We start from the raw sequence: 24592 nt of genomic DNA, 5'->3' as shown, positions 1-24592 counted from the left end.
TATCCTAATTTAGGTCAATTTCTTTCAGATTGACAGCATTATTCACTTATATTGAAAAAAAAAAATCAAAAATAAAATTCCCACATCTACCCCTAATTTTGAGAAACTACGTTTTTTTTTTTATGGCCTCAATGTGAACATTTTCTTCCAGTGTTATTTTAGCAGTACTTTCACAAAGGTGTCAATTTTGTAATCAGACATTTTAACATTCTTAAACAAAATAAATATGAAAGTTTTCAATTGGGGGTTATTTTCCCACATACTGGGTGACAGCAAAACTGCCCCCACACACCCAACGACCAAAATGGCAATTCTACATTAACAGCCTGACCAGAATATTCCAGGCAGTGACAACAGGAAATGTTCAACATGCTGATGGTCAAAAATACAAGAAACTCACAACATCAAAAAGGACTGACCCCATTACGAAAGTACATTGAACATTTTTAGCAGGACCTAAGCTTGTTTCCAGTTACCATGACTACAAACAGTTGTAAGGTAGTTCCATCAACTTCAAACTGATGAAATTTGATCAATGATGTCTTTTACCACCACAAAAAAACAAGAGGTACATAAAAACTTCCAAGAAAAGGAAGGGTGGTGATAGAATGGGACAGGAAAACTCTATACATAAACATGGGAATGATTGATAGAGATTAAATCTTTTAGAAAAGCAATCAATGATTATAAACATTTTTAGAAACTGACTAGGACAATAAGTTGCTATGATTTTTTTGTTTGAACATGTTATGTCTCATTATTTATAAATTCTAACAATTTAAATTCAATTTAAGTATTTCATTGTCTTTATAAGTTATATTTCCAGCACGCAGACAATTATATATTTTTTTTTATCTTTCATCCCATTTTGTTTTTGTTTTGTTTTGTTTTTGTTTGATGTTGATATTCGGTTTTTTCCTGCATATTTTTTTTTTCTGGAAATAAGTTAAATCTAATTTATTCACAGGCTGAAAAGAACAACCTTAATTTCAGCATGCACAACATGTTAAATTATCAACAAACTAAGCCTATTTAAAAGAATTCTTCTGCAAGAAGATAGTTTCAGATACCAAATTGCGTATATAAGTCACATGACGACAAAACTTACTTGATTTGGTTTATCCATTTGTTTTTATGTTTCCGTTCATACCATCGATAGAACACACTCATGTCATAATAATAGTTTTTGTGCATGTTCTTCAATAAACATGATGTCAAAGGCGGGTCTTCAAAATCAGTTGGGAAAGACGATCCATCTGGAACACCACGGTCACTATGTTCAATCATAACTTCTTATTGTTCAAAACACCAAAAACTATTTGCTAGTAATTAACACAATCAAAATAATTTTGACGAGTTATGTAATTATGATAATACCCCTGTAGAAATTTAAAGCTTGTTCCATTTAAGTAATTTTTACCAGGTAATGCATATTATTGTTTATGCTCACCAAACTGACTGATAACTTCCAATGATAACATTCCTCCTCAGTAAACTAATACAGATTGATTTCTCATTCACCAACGATGATTAGAAAAAAATGATTTTTTGTTCACGATATTATACTTCAATTTTTTAACGAACTCTTACGCATTATTGTAATGTAACATCCATTTTTCACATTTCACAAACGTGTACAATTTTCCTCCAATTGTATTAATTCTTTGATCTACAAGTTCTTGTTTACAATCTACAGGTAAAATCCCAATTAATAACAGTAGAAACAGCAAATCTCTGAACTGGTAAATAAGGAGTACATATGAAAAGTCAAATATCCCTAACTAATTAATAATAAATTACTCCACACAGTACAAAAAGACTAAAGTGTGTCAATATTTGTCCATTTGTTTAGGTTTAAATTTTTTAAACCACATGCCACATTGCTCAGTTGGATAAACACATAATTCACATTCTTCACTTATTGAAATGTGACGTTTGTAATTCAGTGACAATTTAACCCTGACTACAGGTAAAAGGTTGATCCCCTTGGTCGTGCCTGACTCACCTGGCTAAAAACGTCTTTGATGTGGGGAACCTCAGATGTTGTAAAATTAAGTCCTAATAACAGTTTAATGCTGTTCAACATGAATTTTATAGCAATATGTTACTTTTTCAATTATTTTATCTTCTGCCATCAAATGGCTCTAGCCAATCCCTATCTAGTTCATTTTTAATGTATTTTCTATCACACAATATCGAATAAATTTCACACTAAAATCCTATCCCTCTTTATTTCATTATGACTATACTTAATAGGGGATAACCATGACTTCGGGCAGTGTTAGGTTGGTCTCATTGTTACAAATCAATGAAGCTAATTAATTATCAATTAAAATGATTGAATTTCTATTATTCTTTAGAATCTAAGCCTCCCCCTGGAGATCATTACACTTCATGAATCCTAATTGCCAACTGATATTTTAATAAGGCCAAAATATTTCCTTTATCATAGAAAATAGATTGGTAAAATCCACCAAATTATAATAAAACTACCTTAAAATCATATTGCAATCCTGCCATATCAAAATAGGTAGAATTTCGTCTCTTGGTTGATAATTCAGACAAAAAATATTTGTTTATGGATAATACTGCTTTCTAAAGCATAAGGAAGACCTAGAGTTTCTTGAAAAAAAATAATGAACAAATCTAAACTTGCGGAAATGAAATGGACTTTACTAAATAGTCAACAACAAAAAGAGTTTGATCAGTGTTCTAGGATTCCTATTTTCCGTTACCCAGGTCCAGTGAAATTTGGGTCAGGGAAAGTTAGGTACTTAGTTACACTTTCCCCGTGGCAAGTTGAAAACTTCATATGCTGTAAGGATTTGTTTTGTTAGGAAAGCAGTCATTGACTGTTGGAAAGTTGATTAAACATGGATTTTCCCAAGGAAACCTCAATTTCTGAAAAATCCTAGAACATTGGTTTGATATATAAATATATATATCTTCAAAGAAAAGACCTAATCAGGATTTCTACACAAATGTCATCCAAACTGACAAGAACCCAAACAAACAAATGAAAGAACATGAAATTAACATAAATCCTTCATTATTATGCAGTTATTGATGTGTAATACAAAACTATAGAACATTATAATAAAACATTTGTATAAACTATCAAGATTATATGCAAATGTCAAACAATTATGTGTATTGTGGTGGTATTATGTTTTAGTCAGACTTCGGCAATAAAGATTGATTTTTCCATAAAATTATGAATTATTTCGACAAACTACTCCAATAACTTCAGGTATATAGTATTACACTAATCGATTTTTAACATGCTGCATATCGATGAAAAATGTACTGTATGATAATAATATGAAAAGGACTAAGATGTTTACATGTACATTACTTAAAATTAAGAATTTAAATTAAAAAAAAAAAACCCATTAGATCTTAGCATTCAAGATTTGACACAAGAAATTACTATAAGTTGAATTAAAATAAATGTGATTTTACAGGATGCCTTCCACATGGGTGATAAAATACAGATCATTTAAAAGAATTTTTTTAGGAATAGCTGTACACTGTCATATAGTCAGTCAAACCTTCACAAATATACCAATGTTTTCGGTTATTTGCACCAAAAACTTAACTCTAATTTCAGGAAGTCTTTAGCCATATAAAAAGTATACCAATCACTTATAAATGGTTTTATGGCCTTCATCAATTGTCTGTATACATTTTCAATAGCATTTCTTGATGCCCCTCAGTAACCAGCAATAAATTTTGTTTATTATTTATACAGAAAATACCATTTCACTATCAAACACATGGGTTCAAAATGATTAAACAGTCAAATGAGAATTTCTGGAATAACTATAATACTAATAAAATGGGTCAGTCAGTAAGACATAAATCACCAATATTTATAGTTTATTTTATCCCATGCATATAATTGGCATTAAATTATAAGTAATAGATGTGCTCATTTGTTTAGGCTTAAGCAGGCATAACTGTTTATTTCTGTTGATTAAAAAAATATCAAAAAATTTTCCCCCAGAATTATCAAAGAATGCATATGCTTGAGTCAGTCCCATTCTTAATAATTTCAGTTTCACTTTCATGTTGTGTTCATGCAAGCAAAAACTTAGATATCATCAAGTTATTTTCAGGTGTTCAAGTCTTCTACTTTAATTATTATCATTATATAGATAATTATCTTAATTATACTAATTTACTGATCGCATTTAAAGTCTCACACCATTCAATTACTCTAAAACGCAAAATAACTTTCCCTACAGCAAATAGGAAGGGAAGTGATACACAACACTACCCCCTGAAGGATAAAAGATTGTCCTCAGAAGGAGACAATTCAAATCAGAAAATAATGATGTATTACAGCAAACTACAGGACAGACAGGGAGATTTAAAACTAATATTTACACAGATTCTGTAACAGGAACAACCTAGCTGTCCATTTCGACAATGGCCATAGAGTGAAAATGTCTCTTGAATTAAGCCTCATCAATACAGGACTACAACCAGTAACATAAATCCACACCTGACAAAATGGACATCTCTTGACATGACCACAGGACACCACTTACAAGGTGTACCTTTCATCTTCTACAGATTTTGACATGAGGAAAATTTCATTATGGCTATTGTCCACCGAGAGGGACATATGACTAAACCACTTTGGTATTTTATACATGGCATGTAATAACAGAAGTACAAGGTTTCATCAACTTTAAGAAAATTGCTTTGTTTGTTCAAGGATAAGGAAAGTAATACCGGTTGTTAATTTATGAAAATTGGTGTATTGTTCCTTTTGTGAGGAAGAAATAAGACATTTATTGTCCTTCACACCTGTCGACAGGTAGTTTCAAAGTATTGTACAGGTGTGATAATGAGAAAAAGAAACAAAAGTGATTTTCTTAATTACAGCAGATTGCGTGACTAGTATTGAACTTGTCTTATCAGAAGGAGACATGAAAATTTACAGTCCTCACTCCTAGAGGGTCTATTTATATCACATTATAGCTTAAACTACTAAAGAAATTTGCTGACTGAGATATAACATGCACTGAGAAAACCAGGCAATAAATTCATAGTAGAACTGTAGAATAAAAAAAAATAAGCAATCGTTAGACATGACAAAACCCTTATTAATAATTGCAGTTCAAGATACCACAAGGGAAAAATGAAGTGATATCTTTATCTAATTTTTTCTTATCTTTATAAACTATTTTAAGTGATTTAAAATGGAATATGTGTAGTATTCAAGATTGTACTGGCACTAAAATAATTCAAAGTTTTTATCTAAACTTAGCTCTGACATACTTATTAATGGAATCACAGTAAATTTTAATTCCAATTCGAAGTATTGATCAAAATTCTAGATTTGATGTAAATTCTATAGAGTAAGTGAAGGCCACAGAGCTATCACCATCACCTTTGGTCAGTTTTTGACAGAAACATAATGGACCCCTATACCATTACATGTAAGTCAAATACTACATATCAATTCACCTGTCACTCTTACATGCCAAACAAATTTAATTTATTAATTTATCAACACTTCTGGAATGTTTGGAATCAAAAACAGAAACAGAAATCCAAAGTGACTCATATTTTGATAATTTCAATTGCATATTTTCGATCCAATAGACATATCAAGGTAAGATATGATAAGTGCCACTCATGAAAATTTTCATGAACATTATATTTTCATACTATGATCTAAGTGTACATACACATCATAAATATTGTCAGTTATAGCTACCTTATAAAGACAATTCTATTTTACCTACATTATGATACGATCGTAGCCAGTTGATCAAGAGTGGACACAATATTAGTTTTTGACACACTTAAACATGAGGACTTATGGACACAACCATTGGTTTTGATGCAATATTGCAAAATATTTTTAAATTTAATTAAGTAAAAAGTTCTGCTTTCAGAATGCTTTCATGAATCACACTGTACCCAATTCACTTTAAAATTGTTAATGAAAGAGCAAATTTGCTAGCATACTTCTTAATGAATAATCAAGGGAACCAAGGTTATAGCGGTAATCAAAAGAATTAAAGCCCTTGCAAACCAGATAAAAAAATTAAAAAAATAATCTTCTAAAAAATGATGTCTTGGCCCCTTTGACCACTTGTAGGGCCAATGGTAGTGGACAGTTATCCAAGCTGCCTTTAGCAGTAAGTAACAAAGTAAATATATATCAAAATTTCATGAAATTTGGTACACAATAACAGTTACCACACAGAAACAAAAGTGTACACAACACTGACAACAACGACAACAGCATATTTAATAATATGACCACAATTTTTGTGGTTGTATATAAAATCTCTGAGTGATGCAGCAGAGAAAAAAAAAACATCCACCTCATATTTAAATTGAAAGAGTCATCAAGGGAACCAAGGTTGTAGCGGTAATCAAAAGAATGTATGTAATCCAGGGACAAAGACCAGATGAAAGAGGAAAGGAAAACTATGACACGTTGAACAAATCAGTTTTCATGGGGCAGATGGATACAGTGTAACAATCCATGAGTTCATAATGACAACCATAAAACTTTTGTGGTAATGACTTCAATCTTGCAGCAACATAACCCTGTTCCAGAAGCCTATTTATTAGAGTTCTAGTGCGATACAAATTGGGAGAATAACATGTATATCTAAAAACACTCCATAGCCTGAAGTGTTTTTGTGAGGAGAAAAGAGCCAACCAGATTAAAGTACTGGCATCATTAAAATCTCCACTAAAAGAGAAGAAAGTAGTAACTACACAGGCAAATATTTTTCACGTGAAATTCATGTTAATCAAGCTTCACATGAAAGTCATTAAACACAAATTTCAAGTGAACATTTTCTGTGAATTTCACGAGAAGGCTCCATTCACCCGAATTTCACATGAACTCTGTCACTTAGTTTATTTGCTCAATTCAGGTGAAAATCATGTGAAATTCATGTGAAAATCATGTGAAATAATTTTGCCTGTGTAAGAATGTGTCGAAAACAACCACCCTACTGAACTGTGGAAGAAAGACCTGCCAAAGGCAGTCTGTAGACCTTCATTGAACGGTGAAAAATTTTCACACCCAAATCTGCATTCAGCTGGCCCCTAAAAGACAAATATTTTATAACTCATCAAAATGGGCACTACACAATACCCTTAACTAATAAGAAACCAAATACCAAATAATACAAGTTTAACAAAGGGTAGAGGTTCCTGACTTGGAGAAATGTAAAAGAAAACAATGGGTTGAACTAGTCAAATGGAGCCCAACTCTCCCCTACAGCTAGCAAATGGGGACAGCAAAGTATATAGAATTTATTTGAATCATTCAATTCTGTAAATTATAAAACTATTATTAGCCAAATCCATTCACAATAAATAATTAAAAGTAACATCTTATAAAAGGTCCAACACAATAATCTACAAAATCTGATCAAATTTGTTTTTTAATGGCTTCCATTTCTAAAACTCAGTATGTAGTATTAGTCCAGAAAATTTGGCCTATTCAAATTTAGGACTCTCCTGTTACATGTCAAACAAAAAAAGTTGTCACCTAGAAATTAACTCTAATCATACATTTAGGAAGGCATTTTCTTTTGCTGCCTATTTGAGAGGAACAAATTACTCCATTACAAATATTTGAGATTTATTCAGCAATTAAAATTTAAAACCAGCATTAAAATCTGAAATGGAATCTTTAATTGAATGTTTACTGCCTATAAACTTGAAAAGTTTACTTCATGAGTCATATTAACGTAACCTTAAAACCTCTATAATGAAACATGAATAATTACAGTTTTTTTTATATGATATTATGTGGATAGGTATCGACTCTAACAGTAGTCTGGTAGTCCTGTGCCACTCTAATTTTGATGAGGACTACTTGAAAAGTGTTTATGGTAGTCCTATGGGCTAAATGTATCTAAATTTTGCCTTATTTTTCATAAGATCTAAGGACAGAACCGTCATTACCGTCTGCGGACTACCTTTTTTCACCTATGAAGTAGTCCTGTTGACCACCATACAAATGAAGTTAGTGTCAAACCCTGCGGGCGAACATGATGGATTGTAATACCTTATCCTTGAAAGATGCAGCAGGTGCATTAATCAAATTTTCAATACTGAAATTGATAATGTGAAGATACTGTGTCCATTCTGTGTTCCCTTTTTCTCCAAGGGTCCAAATTTACTTTCATCAGTGAACGGCCCTGGACAATCCCAAGTTTCAAATCAATGGTCCATTTAAGGAAACCCGAAAGTCCTCAATAAAGTATCAACAAAGGTTGAAGGTGCCAGACTGAGGTAAAAAAAAAAAAAATTAGGTCCTAATTGAAACCTTGAGGGTCCAGGACCTAAGGTAACCACTAATTTGAACCCAGCAATTTGGTCTTATTTTCTACTTTGGTGTTCAATTGTTGCATTAAATTTGGAGATGATGAGTATAAATGCATGTGTTACATTGTAGCATGGAGACAACATATTGGATGAAATGATATCAGTCCAAACTCATACCACAGGTTAAATTTCATAAGTTATGAAATTGTATTCAATATTAAATTTCTTTTTTTTAGAATTTAGCCTTTTAAAATAATATCTGTTTACATGCTATGACTAAAACTAAAAGATTTCATATTTTAGATTACAAGTTTTATCTTTCATTTGTTATACGAAATTTCTGAAGCAAAACAATTCCTTAATATTAATGTCATGCTAAAAAAGCTAAAGTGTCACCCAGTAATATTTTTTTCTTTACTTGACTTCATTTGACAACAAAGGGGGTAAATGTTAGAAGCAATTCAAAAATTATCAGAGCTTTAAAGACAAAACTTTAACAAATACATATATCAAGTCAAAATTTTAAATAGGTGTAAGTGTTGGTCATAAAAATGGAAAAGCAATACACATAAAGCTAAAAACAAAAAAATCTACTTAAAATCCAATTGTTCCCCAGTACTTACCCTGGACGGTTTTTATCAACTATGGCACCTTCATCTGCATACTCATATGACCCTTCACCCCCATTCTGGTACTTCATCTGACTAGACTGGGAACCAGACTGATACTGCATCTGTAACTGCTGACTATAGATCTGTAACTTCTGTTGCTGACTTTCACTTGACTTTGACCTTGATACCTGTTGATGAACTTGTGACCTTGACCCATACATGTAGCAACCAGGCCCATCAAGGTCAACAAACTTGTGATCAGCAAAAACTTCACTGTGAGGTCTTGGTTGACGACGCTTTGGTGAATCTTTGAGATGGTCCCTCCTCATCTGAACTCTGTGTTGAGGTGTAAGGACATCATCATCTAAACTTGTCCAGTTCTTGCTCTTACCTAAATCACCATTTTGAGCACCAATATCTTTGGGTATGGCAGGTAAAGGACGATTCACCATATTAGGATTCACCTGAAAATGAAGTAACACATGAGTAAAGTTATAACAATAACATAAATGCAGTTTTAGAATAAACTTTATGTGATACATAAAGTAGACAAATTTGATAATTTGGTCAGACAAAAGCATTCTGATGTACCAATAGATCTGAAGAGAACAACTGATGCCTTAAAACAAAACTACTACCATAATTCTAAATGAAGTGAAGTTAACACCATAAAAATTTCAAGGATTTTTCAAATTCTATCTCATATTGAAGTGACTCTATTTATATTATAAATAAGCAACTGGTAGCAATATTCCCCCTTCTAAAAAAAAAAAAAGTGCAAAAGTCACATAACTCCTGTAAAATTTGTCAAATCATAATGGAGGCACAATATGAATAACTACAAACTACAAATGGTGACGAATAACAATCCTACAAAATTTGATCCGCAAGTGTGACTGGAAAGACACTGGTATTTCTATGTCAGCTCTGGCAAGAGACAAAAAGCTTATATACAAACTTGTCAGAGGCATGATGGACAACCAAACAGAAGGATAGATAGAAGGATAGACAGACAATTAAAACCAATGGGCATATAATAGACTCTTTTTATCAGAGCACGTCATAATTCAACAATTCTCCTTTCATCAAAGATCTGTGTGATTTCTCTATCATATTGTCATGGTGACCATTGTGGCAATTATACCTAACAGTTTCACCAAAAGTATTCTATAATACTAAACATGAAAACTAAGTTGTAACAGCTGACTATAGATCTGTAACTTTTGTTGCTGACTTTCACTTTGAAACCTGTTGATGAACTTGTGACCTTGACCCATACATGTAGCAAACAAACAAACAATTTAGAATGTTAAAACATTGCACATGAAATTGTTAATATTTACAAGATGCAATTTTTGAAAGTAATGAATGATAATTATGAAATATATCCTCCAGATTATAACCTTTAAAAAAGTTTCAAATTCATATTTAAAATTTTTAAAATGTAGAATGTAGGAAGTTACAACAAATCAGTGTCTCCAGATCTGTCATGAAAGTTTCTAAAATTAGTTTCTCTCCCGTAACGTACTTAACAAACTTGATATTACAACTACACCTAATAGATTATGAAATATAATTTATTATCATAATATAAACCTTAGACAATAAAACAAAGCATACCATATCAAACAAATAAATGTCACTTAAGAATTGTATTTTAACTCCTACAAGGAAACAAAGACCATAATATACTGACTCACTACAATAGTACTGGTCAGGCACAGATCCAAGGACTGGGGTACTGGGTGTATGCCCCCCCCCCCCCCTAAATCAGTAAGAAAAAATTTTTCATCAAAATTTTCACACCATAATACTTTTTGCCTCGCTTTGCACGGCATTTAATTCAAATAACTAAGATATTACTGTAAATTGGGAGATCAGAAAAATTAAGACATAAAAATATTGATTTGGCATGGTATTTTCATGAAGTTACCAAAAATGAAAAATTAAGACAAGTACCAGATAGTAAGTATATAACAGAACTGAAGATACAAAACAACACGAAGTAGTATAGAGCAAGAGATTGAGCAAGAAAGAATATGAGAATTTTATATTATTCAAATTTTAGATTCAAACCCAGGAGCAGTTGACATCCTGATTAGATATTTTGAAAGTTTTACAGAACTGAGTTGAGATCCAATCTCAAAATAGAAGATTGAGCAAAATCACTCAACTCAATCATCGTTTCAATCTGAAAAATTCAGTCCAAATAATGAAATTAAAGCAAAAAAGATTCCATTCAACTTTTCCATACATTTCACTGTTATAATTGAATCATATAACAAAGGAATAATAAGTTCCAACTACATTACAAGCTCTATTCACAAAGTAATTTGAAACTGAATGATAACCAGTCACTTCAAGTGTTGGTACCTTGACACAACCAATCTACCTGTACAGGGACAAAAAACTTCATGCCAAAAAAATAAGTCTTGTTTCCTGCTACCAGCAAGATAAAAAATTATACAGGTACATGTAGGTAGAGAAATTATTTCATTTAAAAAAAAAAACATTTAACGCTGAGCTAATGGGGAAACAATCTAGATTTAGTGATGCTTAGGCCAAATTGGCCATAAAATGTTTAAGGTAGACACAAAAAAACTAGAGTAGGTAGGGGAGCTGGAAACAGACATATTTTTTTTTTGCCTTATCTAACATACCCTGTTATTACTAAATACCAACATTGACACAGATATTTGACAGAAACTAACCCTCTTATTACTGTACAACTAAGGGCATTTTTACAAAACAATTCAAGAGGAGAATGTGCAACATGCACCAATTGTGGGAAGAAAAAAGGAAGTTGATGATGTTATATTTTCTAAGTGGCTCTTAACCATGCAAGCAAAAAAATTCAATTTAGACATGAGTAATCCTTAAAGCATCTCAGAAACTTCAACCCTAAAGACTTTCTAATGTATGTGATAAATTAATATTTTCTGACCCATTACTTTAAATAAATGGTACCTTTCATAGTAGTGAAATGTCCCTGAACTAAACTTAATGGTATTACATGTTAAAAGGGCAGACCCTGTGTCAGCAGAAAGACCTTGTTAAAAATATCTTTAAAAAGGGATTGACAAATTGCAATGGTCATGCAAGGGAACTTTGCAACACATGTGCAGAAATACTCAAAATTATTGCTGATTTTTAGATAAAAGTCCCATATGTTACGCTCACTCAATCAGAAATAATACTTCAAAGTAACCTGATTAATAGTGAAAATAAAAATGAATATTTGAAAGACATTTTCTAATGACCACACCTTATCATATTTTAAGCCATCAGGGCAACAATGGTTAAATACAGTTATGCCTATCAAATATAAAATGATTTAAAAATAATTACCTCAGAAACTATGGGAGGGATAGAGGGGATGAGGATACAGGGGTTTAGGAGATGGGATTCAGGGGTAGAAGGGGTGGGAAATGGAGGTGGAGGGGACGAGAATGTTGGTTGAAAGGGCAAAGAACAAGGAATGAAAAATAAAGCAAGCAGGAATTATGGTTGGGAACAATAACCTGGGGTAAAATGAAAGTGGTTTGGAATCAGTGGTCAGGACAGTGGTCTAGGAGGAGGAAAGCAGGAATGTAGTACTCCCTTGTCCACCCCCTCAATTATCTACCACAAAAAAGATTTTTCATAGCGTCTAAAATATTGATGAGGCAAAATTAAAGAACAATACGGCAAATATTTCATCCAGAATTAAGGCATGCATGTCAAACATTGCTAATACTTTGTCCCTGCATAGAAATTGCAAAACTGTTTAACAGAATATCTGCAACAACAAATCATATTTCAATGTTTTTTGTTACTGTAGGGAATAACAAACTAGAAATATTGTGAGCAAGCTCATACAGATAACATCAATCCACTTCTAATATACTTTTAAAAAAGTTAAACCCTTAAATTGGGTTACCTTCCTATTGATAATAACAATTACTGGATCAATGCCACCGTTGACGGAGCTACGGTCCACGAGGGTATTCATCAACCCAGTAATCAGACTTGTCTGAGCACTAATTATTTCACATTTATCAAAATTTGCAGTAATGCAAATTTCAAAATACCTGAAACACAGAGGGTTCATACTTAGTATCGCACATGGTAGAACCTCTCAGTAATGGATTTGGCTTCTCATTTCTATAATCTTGGTTTCGAGTATGCTCTTCTTGTATACAATTGATATTTGGATTTAGATCTTCCTATATATTTGATTCTAATGCTGCAGATGAGAGGTTACTCCTTGAAACACATGTACAGCATATCAAAATTTGTAATATATATGATTGGTAACTTTTAAAATTAGCTTAATCAAACAATGATTATACTCCTTCATGCACATCTACAAATAATGCCTTCCCTCCTTCCAATTTGCTTGGTTTTGGATGAGTAAAATCCTTGAAGTGATTTCCGAGGTAACAGATAATAATAATAATAATAATCATATTTGATTGGCAAGTGAGAAACTCTTTATTGTTCTCAAACTTATTATCAATAACAAGTTAAAACAATGCAATATGTAATTGATGTCTTTGCTTCCTTCAGATCACAAGTCATTAGCGAAAACAACACACTTATGTTGTCCTTGTAATTCATGTTAATAACGTCAATGATACATGTACCAATATAATTATATTTTTAATTTTGATACAACATCAAAGATAACTAATGAAAATAATATCATGCTGTGACAAGGAGGTGTTTAATTTCAGAAAGTTTTCATTTAATGCTCAAATCTTATTTGACAAATCGAAATAAGGCAGCCAGAGTTATCTCCCATATGTCATGAAACTGAACATTTCAATACTGGGGTATGAAGGTTTTCTAAATGAAACAAATTTTGACCATATTTTTTTTTACTACAGTCACTTTAAACAAGAAAAACTGAATTAAGGAACTATATAAATTCAATATAGAATAAAATGTTATTGGATTATTATCATCATGAAGGATAATAACATCCAAGATAAATAATAAAAAGAATATTATGCTGTGACAAGGAGGTGTTTCATTTCAGCAGGTTTTCATTTACTGTTCAATTTCGAATAAGACAACTATAGTTATCTACCATATGTCAGAAAAATGAACATTTCAATATGTAGGTTTTCTAAATGAAGCCAGGTTTAAACTCATTATATTACTACATTCACTTCAAATAAAGCATACTGTATAATGGAACTGTTATGTAATTTTCAATACAAGGTAAAAAATTTTTTAGCATATTAAAAATACATGTAGGTATGATATATTGTAAGAATGTCATACTGACAACATACACAGATACATCTAAAAAATTCTGAATTTACAGTGGAGTATTTTATATGAACAGATGTACAACTATTTGAAAAAAATATTATTTTTTGAGTACAGTGAAGAATTTTGAACTTACAGAACATTTCAGCTAAATCTCCATGATTGCATTTCCAAAGACATTTACTTTTTACATGAATTGTACTTTTTATATAAATATTGATCTAATTAACATGAACTGCTTGTTAAAAAAGTGTTTTTTTACTAATCTTTCTGCAATAAAAAATTCTAATTACAAAAAGATTAGAAAAAAAAAATAACTTCAGACTAAGGCAACATCAAGTTAATTTTTAGATTCTCATTCACCAGCAATTAAAAAAATGGGGCAGGTGGGAGGATTTTATTTCATTTTATTTATTTTTCCAAGATTTGTAAAATCTTATTCCCACTGACAAATTCGTTGAAGAACTCCTCGAAATGCATGCTTTTGGTTATGTTTGAGCAATACCAAGGCTTCATTTCTTGAAATCCCAATATAATGCGACTAACAACGAAAATCATCCTGAGATCTGCTGAAAAGTATCAAGAAATTCTGTAAACCATGCATGTTACTCATTTTATGACCGAATATCTTTTGTATTGAGTCGTGACAGATACTGACATAAAAGAAATCTGGTAATTTGAACCACCGTAAAAGAATCCAAAACAAAAAATTTGGGGTAGGCCCTTTTGAGTAGGGGCAGGTGGGGATGAGAATCTACAAATTAACTTGATGTGGCCTAAAAGTAAATTTCATCCCATCTTAATAAAAACTAGAAGAACTAATCTATTACCTTGTCAGATTCTTTACTCTGTTTGGGTTGCAAATAGCCATCAGGATCTTGGATATCTATACCATGTGACTTGGCAATATCACGAGCAATAACATGTCCATCATTTAGATATCCTCTGTCAATGGCCTCCTTCAGAGCAGTCACTGGGGATCCTTTACTTTTACTTGTGTTATTAGATGTATCGAAACCAAGAGAGGATAATATATCCATTGAGGAATTTCTAGAAACTGCAGAATGAGATCGTGATGAAGTATTTACATTGTCATATGAGCTTCGAACTGATCCTGTGGACCTAGTGGGAGAACTTCTACCAGGCGAGCAAACACGTCTGTGAACAGGTGATCCTTTCAATTTCCTATCACCATCATTACTGACACGACCAGGGGAACAGACTCGCTGATGAGCTGAAGATCTGCCAGTGTTTGCATTGTTAGAATTGTCCTGTTGGGCAAAATTAGGACAACTTTGTGGACTATGTGGTTGAGAATTACGCCGTAGTCCTTCTAAATTGACTTCTGAACGAGGCCGTCCTGTTGGTGTTTTATCAACTATTACATCAGATTGTGTCCTTTTATACTCCCTCCTGGCTTGTGAAGCACCAGAAGGTGAACCACTAAAATGTGATGATGGTGCATCAGAGACTGGTCTTAAAGGTGGTGATTTGGTTGGTGGTGAGCGAGGTTCATGTCCTGAGTTGGAATCTAATCCAGGTGTTTTGTGTTTCACTCTGTCAACTTGATGTTTGGCCTGAAAAAATACAAAGCATAGGTTAAGTGAAGGCAGATGCAAAAACAGAATTTAAATAGAAAGATTGAAAATTATGATTTACCAGTTAACTCTACCAGTATTTTTTTCATACCTGACAAGGCTAGGTATGTAGTAGAATGCACTTTTGAACAATAATAGACTTTGCTGTTTGATACAACCAAAGTGATGTTGTTTCATCTTTATATATATGACCCAAACCCTGAATAATCTGAAAACCTGTCCAAACCCAACCCTGAATAATCCAAAACATGTCTAAACCAGATACTTCTTGAAGTCCCTTCATATCAATTTTAATATATTTTAACCTGGGTAAACCGAACTCCTTTCTAAACCGAACAACTTTGAAGTCCGAAAGGAATTCGGTTTAAACAGGTTTCATTGCATGACGATGTTTAAGGAGGCAGACCTACAGTAAGGGACACAACTCTAACAAATCATTGGAACGTTTGTATTCAGCATTTTACCTCTATCTCGTGTAAGCATCGAAGTAACTTTGACTGGTTTCATTCTGTTTCAAATATAAGCTTCATAGGCTTTGGTGAAATTGAATATGATACTAACATACCCATGATTTCAAGAGTTCAGTCCCTTACCCTAGGTCTTCCTCCTTAAATAGACCTTTAGAACTTTTTAAAGGTTTTGCATACAAAGTGAATGCAAAATTTTTAAAACTGATACATGTACATTCAATCAATTCTAGGAACAACCACCTGCACCATATCTCAAAAAGTTGCATACACAGGTATCATTTTTCCAAGCTACAACATCTCAGAGTGATATTAATGAATACAACTGTCTCCATTTGATGCAAGCAGGTTTTACTGTATGTACTGTGTATATATACATGTGTATGATGGTGCCACCACTTTAGAATATATTGTAAACCAACTAATTTTCGCGACTTTTGCGGAAAATAAATAGTTGAGAAAAAGCATACCTAGACACTATCATTGTATGGTCAAGCAATTATTTTATTAAATACACCAAAATAAATCTTTGCGAAATTAGCCAACAACACCAAAATGCGAATGAAAGTAGTCACGAAAATAAGTTGGTTTACAGTAATTGTTATACATAAAAAACAATCTCTATCATATATTTTGTAACCACAGGCTGATTCTGGTAATTTGTGTCTATGAAACATTTAGGAACAGATAATACTGTATAGTGGGTAATTTCTGTGGGTGTCAAATTTTGTGATATGCTATATTAAAAATTTGTGGTCTTTACTTTTTGTGTCTATAGATATGGTTTACAGGAGAAAACTGAGAAATATCTAGCCTTTAATATGGCAAGCTTATCTTTTTGTGATTCCCTGAACCTCACGAATATACTGAAAGTTTCCCGCTATACTGTAAATCAAGCAAGAATTTTCTCCCAATACTGAATGACATATTGTAGACAGTTGTTTGCATTCTGCTAGCCTTACAAGATAAAAGAAATCCATACACAGCACCACACTGTGACACATGAGAATCTTATGAAGTGCAACATATGATTATCATATGAATTTAGCATACGATTAACATATGTTTCAGTTAACATATCACAATCATGTGTAAGCCAAAATTTACATATCAAAATCACGCAACATATGATTATCATATGAATTTAGCATACCACTAACACATGTTTCAGTTAACATATGACAATCATGTGTAAGTAAGCCAAAATTTACATATCAAAATCACGCAACATATGATTAACATATGAATTTAGCATACCACTAACACATGTTTCAGTTTACATATGACAATCATACGATTATCATATAAATCATGCAACATACATATATTATACTTAGCACTTTTGGCTATGTACATCTATTCTAAAACATTCATAGTCAGTTAAACATTCCAATTTGAAGTTGCTTGAAGCAAAGCAGTACATTTCAAGCAAGACCAAACTATTTGGTTTATGCACGCACATGGCTTTTTCATTCATTTTTAAGCAACTTAAATATTTGAAGCACATACATAAATAAAAGGATAATTCAAATGAAAGATAACATATAACTTATTCCTTACATTTATTACAGTAAAATAAAAATCATGGTCAATATTGATTGAACCTAAGAACAAACTGAAAGTTTTACTTGTGAGTAACATAATTTTTCATGTTTCCATAACACGATTTCCACATAGTCAACTGCAATTTATTTTCTTAAAGGTGTTTTCATTACTAAATCAAAATTATGGAAACTGCTTTAATACTTTCAGGTTTTTTAGAAATAAGTATATAATTTAAGCTTGATTCTCGTTAAGTATGGTAATATAGTTATATATGTATCTCGTAATTTTTTCATACGAAGGCTGACAAACTTGTGATTGTAAGTATATCTAGAGGACTGACAGAGAAACTGAAACAGTGATGCTAAGGGCCATACAGCAATATTTGGACAGGTTGGTAGCCCCAAAAAATTTTCTTCATCAAGGCTTAGCTGAAGCCCATTGAATTATTTTTGGGCAACCATCCTGTCCATATATTGCATTTTGACAGGAAGTACTCAAAAATGTTAACAACCTTAAAATCTTAAACCTTTATCACCAGAAATAATTAACCTATAAAGAGAGTGAGAGCATATACATTGTCAGGCACGGATCCAAGGACTGGTGTACCGGGCGTACGCCCCCCTCCCCACCCCCCTACCCCTGCATAAATCGGTATGAAAAAATTTTCACCACAAGTTTAACCCCATAATATTTTTTGCCTTGCTTTGCACGGCATTTAATTCAATTTATGCCCCCACCCTAAACTCAAATCCTGGATCCACCCCTGATTTTGTACTACAGATATTGTGATATTTAACATTTAGAGGAAGGTTGTTTTACAGTAGAAACAAGTCCCAAATAAAATCATTTTTAAAAAGTCTAACAAGGTAATAAAGAACAAAATATAGTCAATAATTTATAAAAAGAAATCAAGCAGGTCAGAAAAAGTTCATTTGGAGAAGACACTGGACAAATGATGAAAGATATTAGTCAAGACATTCAACTACATAAATCATAAGGAACAAAGTTTAGTATCAGAGTAATACTGGTTACATAAATACCTGTAAAGTGGGGTACCAGTCTGATGTATACTGTAAATAACAATGTCATTAAAATCTTTAGGCAATTATTAATTTCTGGTTTAAGTAATAATATTAATGAATTAAAGTTTGGCATAAAAAAAAAAATAAGATAAAATTCATGGTTCAAAAAAGTCCTGTAGATCAAACAAAAGCGAAAAAAAGGGAAAAAGAGAAAAATGCAAAAAAATGAATGACTTTTAGATGAATACAAATTACATTCACATGAAAAAAGTGAGCAAGTTTATGCATGAAATTTTAAGCGTTATCTTGCATGTATGAAAATTACATATAAAATTTAAAGCATGAAGAACATAAATAAAATAGTAATTCAAGAAAATTTATGATAGAAATAAAACAGAAAAAAAAAGAAAACTTGAATCCGCCACGGAGAAAGATCACAAAAAAAAAATAAAAGTCTTGTGTGCAGCATTCTGCTATTTCTTAACATGTATGTTGAACATTAAGCTTGTAAATAGCATTAGTTCCAAGTAAGCATGAAATACCATGCAATTTCAGTTAAAGCCAAAATGCACTGAATGTAAAAAAAAATTTTAAACCATTATTTTCACTCATCTTTTAAATATCAGGTCAGAAAATAGGTCAATTATATCTTGATATAATATTAATTTCAGTCTAGATTAATATTCAGTTCTGCAATGTGTGAAAAAAAAACAGATAATGATCATATATAAAAGTAAAAAGAGCCAAGATAAAGTCCTTCTGTGACATTTTATCTAGTGTTATTTTTTGGGGACAAAAGTCCACAAATTGAGACAAAGCTCACTAATTTTAAATTGATGATGAAAATAAGTCAAATTACTGTTCATAACCTATTATGACTGAAAACTATTGTCTTTAATTTAACAAAAATCAAATACTATCTTCTCACTATAAAAGTGAAAAATCAAATACTATCTTCTCACTATAAAAGTGAAAAATCAAATACTATCTTCTCACTATAAAAGTGAAGTAATTTTTTCAAACTGCATACTAGATAATAGAGAATAAATTCCACCATACATAAAAAAATATTTGACTTACTTTAAATATAATCTGGTTTTAAAAATGTTAATGACTCTATATGTCATCAAGGACTCAATAACTTGTACTTCAAACACAAGGAAATACCGGATTTGACCAATTACATGTAATCACAAAGTTAAAGTGATCATTGTTACGATGGTATGTAAATGATGTTGGCTATTGTTCTTCAAGGTTTAATGCATAAAAGGTACTTTGGATCAACATTTACTTTATTCGAATACAATTATCTGTCATTATGTTACACCATTCAAATTATTTGGATTTTTAAGATTTTTGACAATTCTAAAGGTTAACAATGCAGCTGACTTCCCTATTAGTCTTTCCTTATAACAGAAAATAACCCATCATTAAAAAGATCATTTAAAAATTAGCATAACTTGGATTCAAGTGCATTTACTTCAAGAAAGATATCACAAGCAAAGTGAGATAACTCAATCTTGCTTTTGAAACAAAAATGTTGCAGTAATATCAGTTGAGTGGAAAAAATAAAAATTAAATTTTTCCAGTAGAAACTATTTCCACTTGCTGAAATCTCCAAATTTTGTAAGTGTAATAAAGAAATAACTTAAGGAATTAAGATTTAGCAAGTGGAATACTTTGGTACTTACTTAATTTAGGTACCGGTAGTTGAAAAAAAATTTCTTAAATTCAATCCCTGTTTATCATATGGTGTGGCTTTTATAACATACAGATTCATTTCTTTGATGCCATGATTCCTATATTCAGTTTCAACATGTATTTACGTGGGTTTTTCTAGCATTCCTTGGGGTCGTTAAAAGGATCATTTCCAAATGCATTTTTTGTTAAAATCATGGCGAATTCCCCAAATTTCTATGTTAACCCTGAATATTGATTCCCAATTGACCAGATTTTAGCACAAAATCTTCCCAAAATGGTCCAGAAAGGACCATTCGCAAAAAAATACAGAAAAATTCCTGATTTAGTAGTTACAAAGTATCTCTAACATAAACTAATGATAATGATTTAAGAACCCAAACACCTAACAGGCTGTTATAAACAAAATATGACTCAAATAAAACTTCACAAGGGTACAATAAAACATACAATACAAATCCTGACCATTCATTCAATACAAATGTATACAATATAAAAAACCCTTTTAAAACCTACCCATAATTTATTTTTCCCTGAGATAATATCACGGTTATCTAGCGTATCTTCACTACTGGATTGTCGCCTCATTTCCATCCGCTGCTGAGCCTTTTCTGAGAACGGAGTTGGCGTGGCTATCTCCTGTAATCTTTGTTGGAACATTTTCTGAGCCTGTTCTTGATATTCTTGATATTTCTGTTTCTGCTCCACTAGTTGTTGCTCAATGAGCTCATTAAACGTTGGCTGTTTGACTCTTTGCTGTGCATAAGCCATCTTGAAGGCATTACCTATAATGGTGTTTAGTTCTTCAACCTACAAATACCAAAAAAAAATGTTCACCTTTACAACATTAATCTAAATAGTTGTCATTTCAGCACATTACTTTTTCTTCAGACAATCTCTAATGTAAACATTATGTAACATACTCTATCTCCAACAGATTCTTCATGACTACTCATGACACTTTTTATATATCTTCATACTAAGTTCATATTTACCTTAAATACACATTGAAAAATGTATTGAAAATACATGTAGTAATATATAGTTCATATATTGTTAAAGCATGCTCTCTCTCATTCTATATGTATATGTATAATTATAATGTTTTTAGGAGAGCATTAAATAAGTATGATTCACTTTTGTCCAATCCATTTTGTTCTTGAGCAAATAAAGAATGTTTAAATGTTTAAACTAACTGAAAATGCTTCATGGACACAAAAATGTGTGATGTATTTTTTATCACATTTCAGTTATAGCATATTACATGTATTATCAAAATGAATTTCGTTTACTTTTTCTCAATTGTTGGATTCTACAATAGAAATATATTTTAATGACAAAATGTGTTTTGGAACATTTTCAAAGGCATTTTTAACATTTTCTGTCTTTAACATGAATATCCCTAAAACAGACCAGCTAAAAAAAACCATTATGTGTGAACCAGGCACTAAACTAATACGGTCTGTGTTTAAACAGGTTCATAGAAATAATATTCTGGTCCCTGGGATGTTGTACAAGGCATTTGCAACTGTGTCAAGACCATAAAAACTACAAATACACATCAATTTTATCACCTGATTGCTTCAATAATGGTTACATAATACTTATCAATAAACTGTTGACTCTAGTCAAGGTAGTTATAATAAAAAAATACCTTTATAAGTACTACAGCCTGCAGCTCTAACTGTGAATTCACCCTTACAGTTGTTAAGTCTGACCCACTGAATCTATTATAAATCTATTGGACCACTAGAAATGTAAACTTCACCTTTATGAGATGTTCCCCAGTCGCAATGATATGACAAGAATTTCACCCTAATAGAATGAAGTAAATCTAAGACAAAGACATGTGCCTATTGATTGCACCAGATATCCTTCTGTTCAGGTCTTAAACTCACTTCTATTTGCTTAAATTGATTTTAAAAGCACTTAATGCACAAAGGAGTATAAAACAGTCCCATAATTACTTTACAGTTTCTGAACCTTTGAACTAAAATGACTTATTGCAAAGAAGTTTCAGAAAAGATATTTTAATTGAAGTATACTTGATTTTGTCAACATTCCTAAAGTCCTATCTACCAAAAATAATGAATACTGTGGAAGTACTATTGTTTGTGGGGTATGAATTTTTGTGATTTTCATGGGAAGGCGAAACCATGAAATTTGGTTTTCAACGAAAAGGAGATTTTCATTGATGTGTATACTAAAACCTCAATACCAGGAATTAAAGAATCCATGAACTGAATTTTGGTATCCATGAGTTAAAGTATTTTCACAGTAAGTCAGAAAGGCTTTACCACAAAAGCAGCTTTGAAAAAGTCACATACATGTACCCCATTTGAACTGAAGATGATAATGCATATCATTACACTGTAACAAACACTTTTTTTTTTAAATATAAGATTACTATAATGCAAATTTACTGAGAATCAGATTTTCATGATTAGTAAAATGTCATAAAAATTAAGTTTTTACAAAAATATTTATCCAATCATAACCAAAATATTTTTAAGTTTAGCACCATTGACAGTTGATAGCAATCACATAAAACTATACACACCAAATAAGAAACTTATCCATCCAATGAGAGCAAAGATAAATGCAATGAAATAGGTGATTCCAACATACCCCCCCACTCATTGAAAAGATATACAGTATGTTCATCTCCACATGTACGAGAACACAATTTCACTGTAATTTTTTGCTAAAAAAACTGACAGACAGACAGACAGACAGGCAGACATGCTTAATAAAGCTGTCATTGAAAGAGCAAAATGAACTACAATGTAATTCCATAAACATATGGACAAAGAATGAGGTTCTGTACAGCTTAAAGATACCATATAGCAGGTAATTTTGGTGTATTTTATCAGTCTTTCTAAAATCGTCAAAAAAATTCACCAAATTTTACTCTGGGCTTTAGTATTAAGTCTATCCTTATCATCCACCAAAATTAAAAACGCCAACATTTTTAATATACCTTTCTACCTAAAAATTGCCCCAAAACCCACTATACTGTATGCTGCATTAATGAATACATCAATGACGAAAAACCTGTCTAAACTAAACCCTTAATAATAGACCACTCTTCAAGAAGTAACTTTACACCAGATCAAATGTATTTTGAAACCAACCAGCTTTTCTGAAAAAAAAACAAACTTTTTTTTTTAAATAGATCTTCATATAAATAATTTAATGTCAAACATATAATATATGACTTTAATTTTTGATAGATCAAGGAAGTAGATCTAGTAAAAAAAATTCTGTACTCTTCAGACTTAGACTTTTGTTCTAGTTACAATGTTTGGTAATTGATTCACTGGACTTGTGATATTTTGTCCAAAATAATGCACTTATCTATATGATTTTGTCCAAAATATTGCACTTATCTATATGATTTTAAGCTTTGACAATGATGGACAGAGCTGTTTGCACTCAAATATAACGACTGCGTGTCCGTGTCAAAAGTTCAAACAATTAGTTCTTTATTATTATATAGATAGCAGCATATAATCGAATGTTCCCAGTGAAATAAATTTTGATTATTCACACTGAAATAAATTTAATAATTTCACTCCCAGACTATCTCCCGCCAAAACGTCACAACTTTGATATCAATCAACCAATCACATAATTTTAAATTCATGTTTAAAATATCGATAAATTATGAAGAAAATCTATATAATAAATAAGAAAATCAATTGGTTATCGTGAATAACCAAAATATTATCACTCGTGCCAAGAACGTTTGAGGATTTAACTTGTGCGTGGAACAAGTTCCTCACACTTGTAAAATCTAGGTGTTCTTTGGCATTCCTGATAGTATTTTGGTTATTCGCTCTTTCCAATTAATTATACTATTACTATATACCTTATTTCCGAAAAGAAAAATCTGTTTTGACAGAATGACTTTGTACCATTCATGTTTCAGAGCATCAAATTCTGAAATTTCTCAAAAATGAATGACCTGAAGCAAATAAATTCCATAATCTCGAACTCAGGGCGTTTTGCCAAGATTGGCAACTGCAAAAATACGACCATAGATCAGCTGTTAAAAAATATACAGCGTTTGTTATGTT

At 31.6% G+C, this 24592-nt stretch overlaps 1 protein-coding gene across 2 annotated transcripts in view; it reads right to left on the bottom strand.

The window, feature by feature from the left end:
- LOC148601717 (uncharacterized) overlaps positions 1–24592 on the bottom strand; it is a 71055-nt gene that overhangs the window by 20365 nt on the left and 26098 nt on the right. Inside the window, exons 5-8 of one of the 2 annotated variants that reach the window (XM_088554205.1) lie at positions 21030–21323; positions 18834–18863; positions 15014–15760; positions 8940–9391 (exon numbers count right to left, since the gene is read on the bottom strand). In XM_088554205.1, the coding sequence (XP_088410331.1) occupies positions 8940–9391; positions 15014–15760; positions 18834–18863; positions 21030–21323 (1523 nt within the window). The remainder of the gene's footprint in view (positions 1–8939; positions 9392–15013; positions 15761–18833; positions 18864–21029; positions 21324–24592) is intronic. The other variant, XM_088554206.1, reaches the window with a different exon arrangement.

Source organism: Perna viridis, chromosome 12, assembly GCF_037379345.1.
Source record: "Perna viridis isolate PV_CMFRI_1.1 ecotype Kerala chromosome 12, ASM3737934v1, whole genome shotgun sequence".
Classification (NCBI taxonomy): domain Eukaryota; kingdom Metazoa; phylum Mollusca; class Bivalvia; order Mytilida; family Mytilidae; genus Perna; species Perna viridis.
This window is presented reverse-complemented; position numbering and strand designations above follow the sequence as displayed.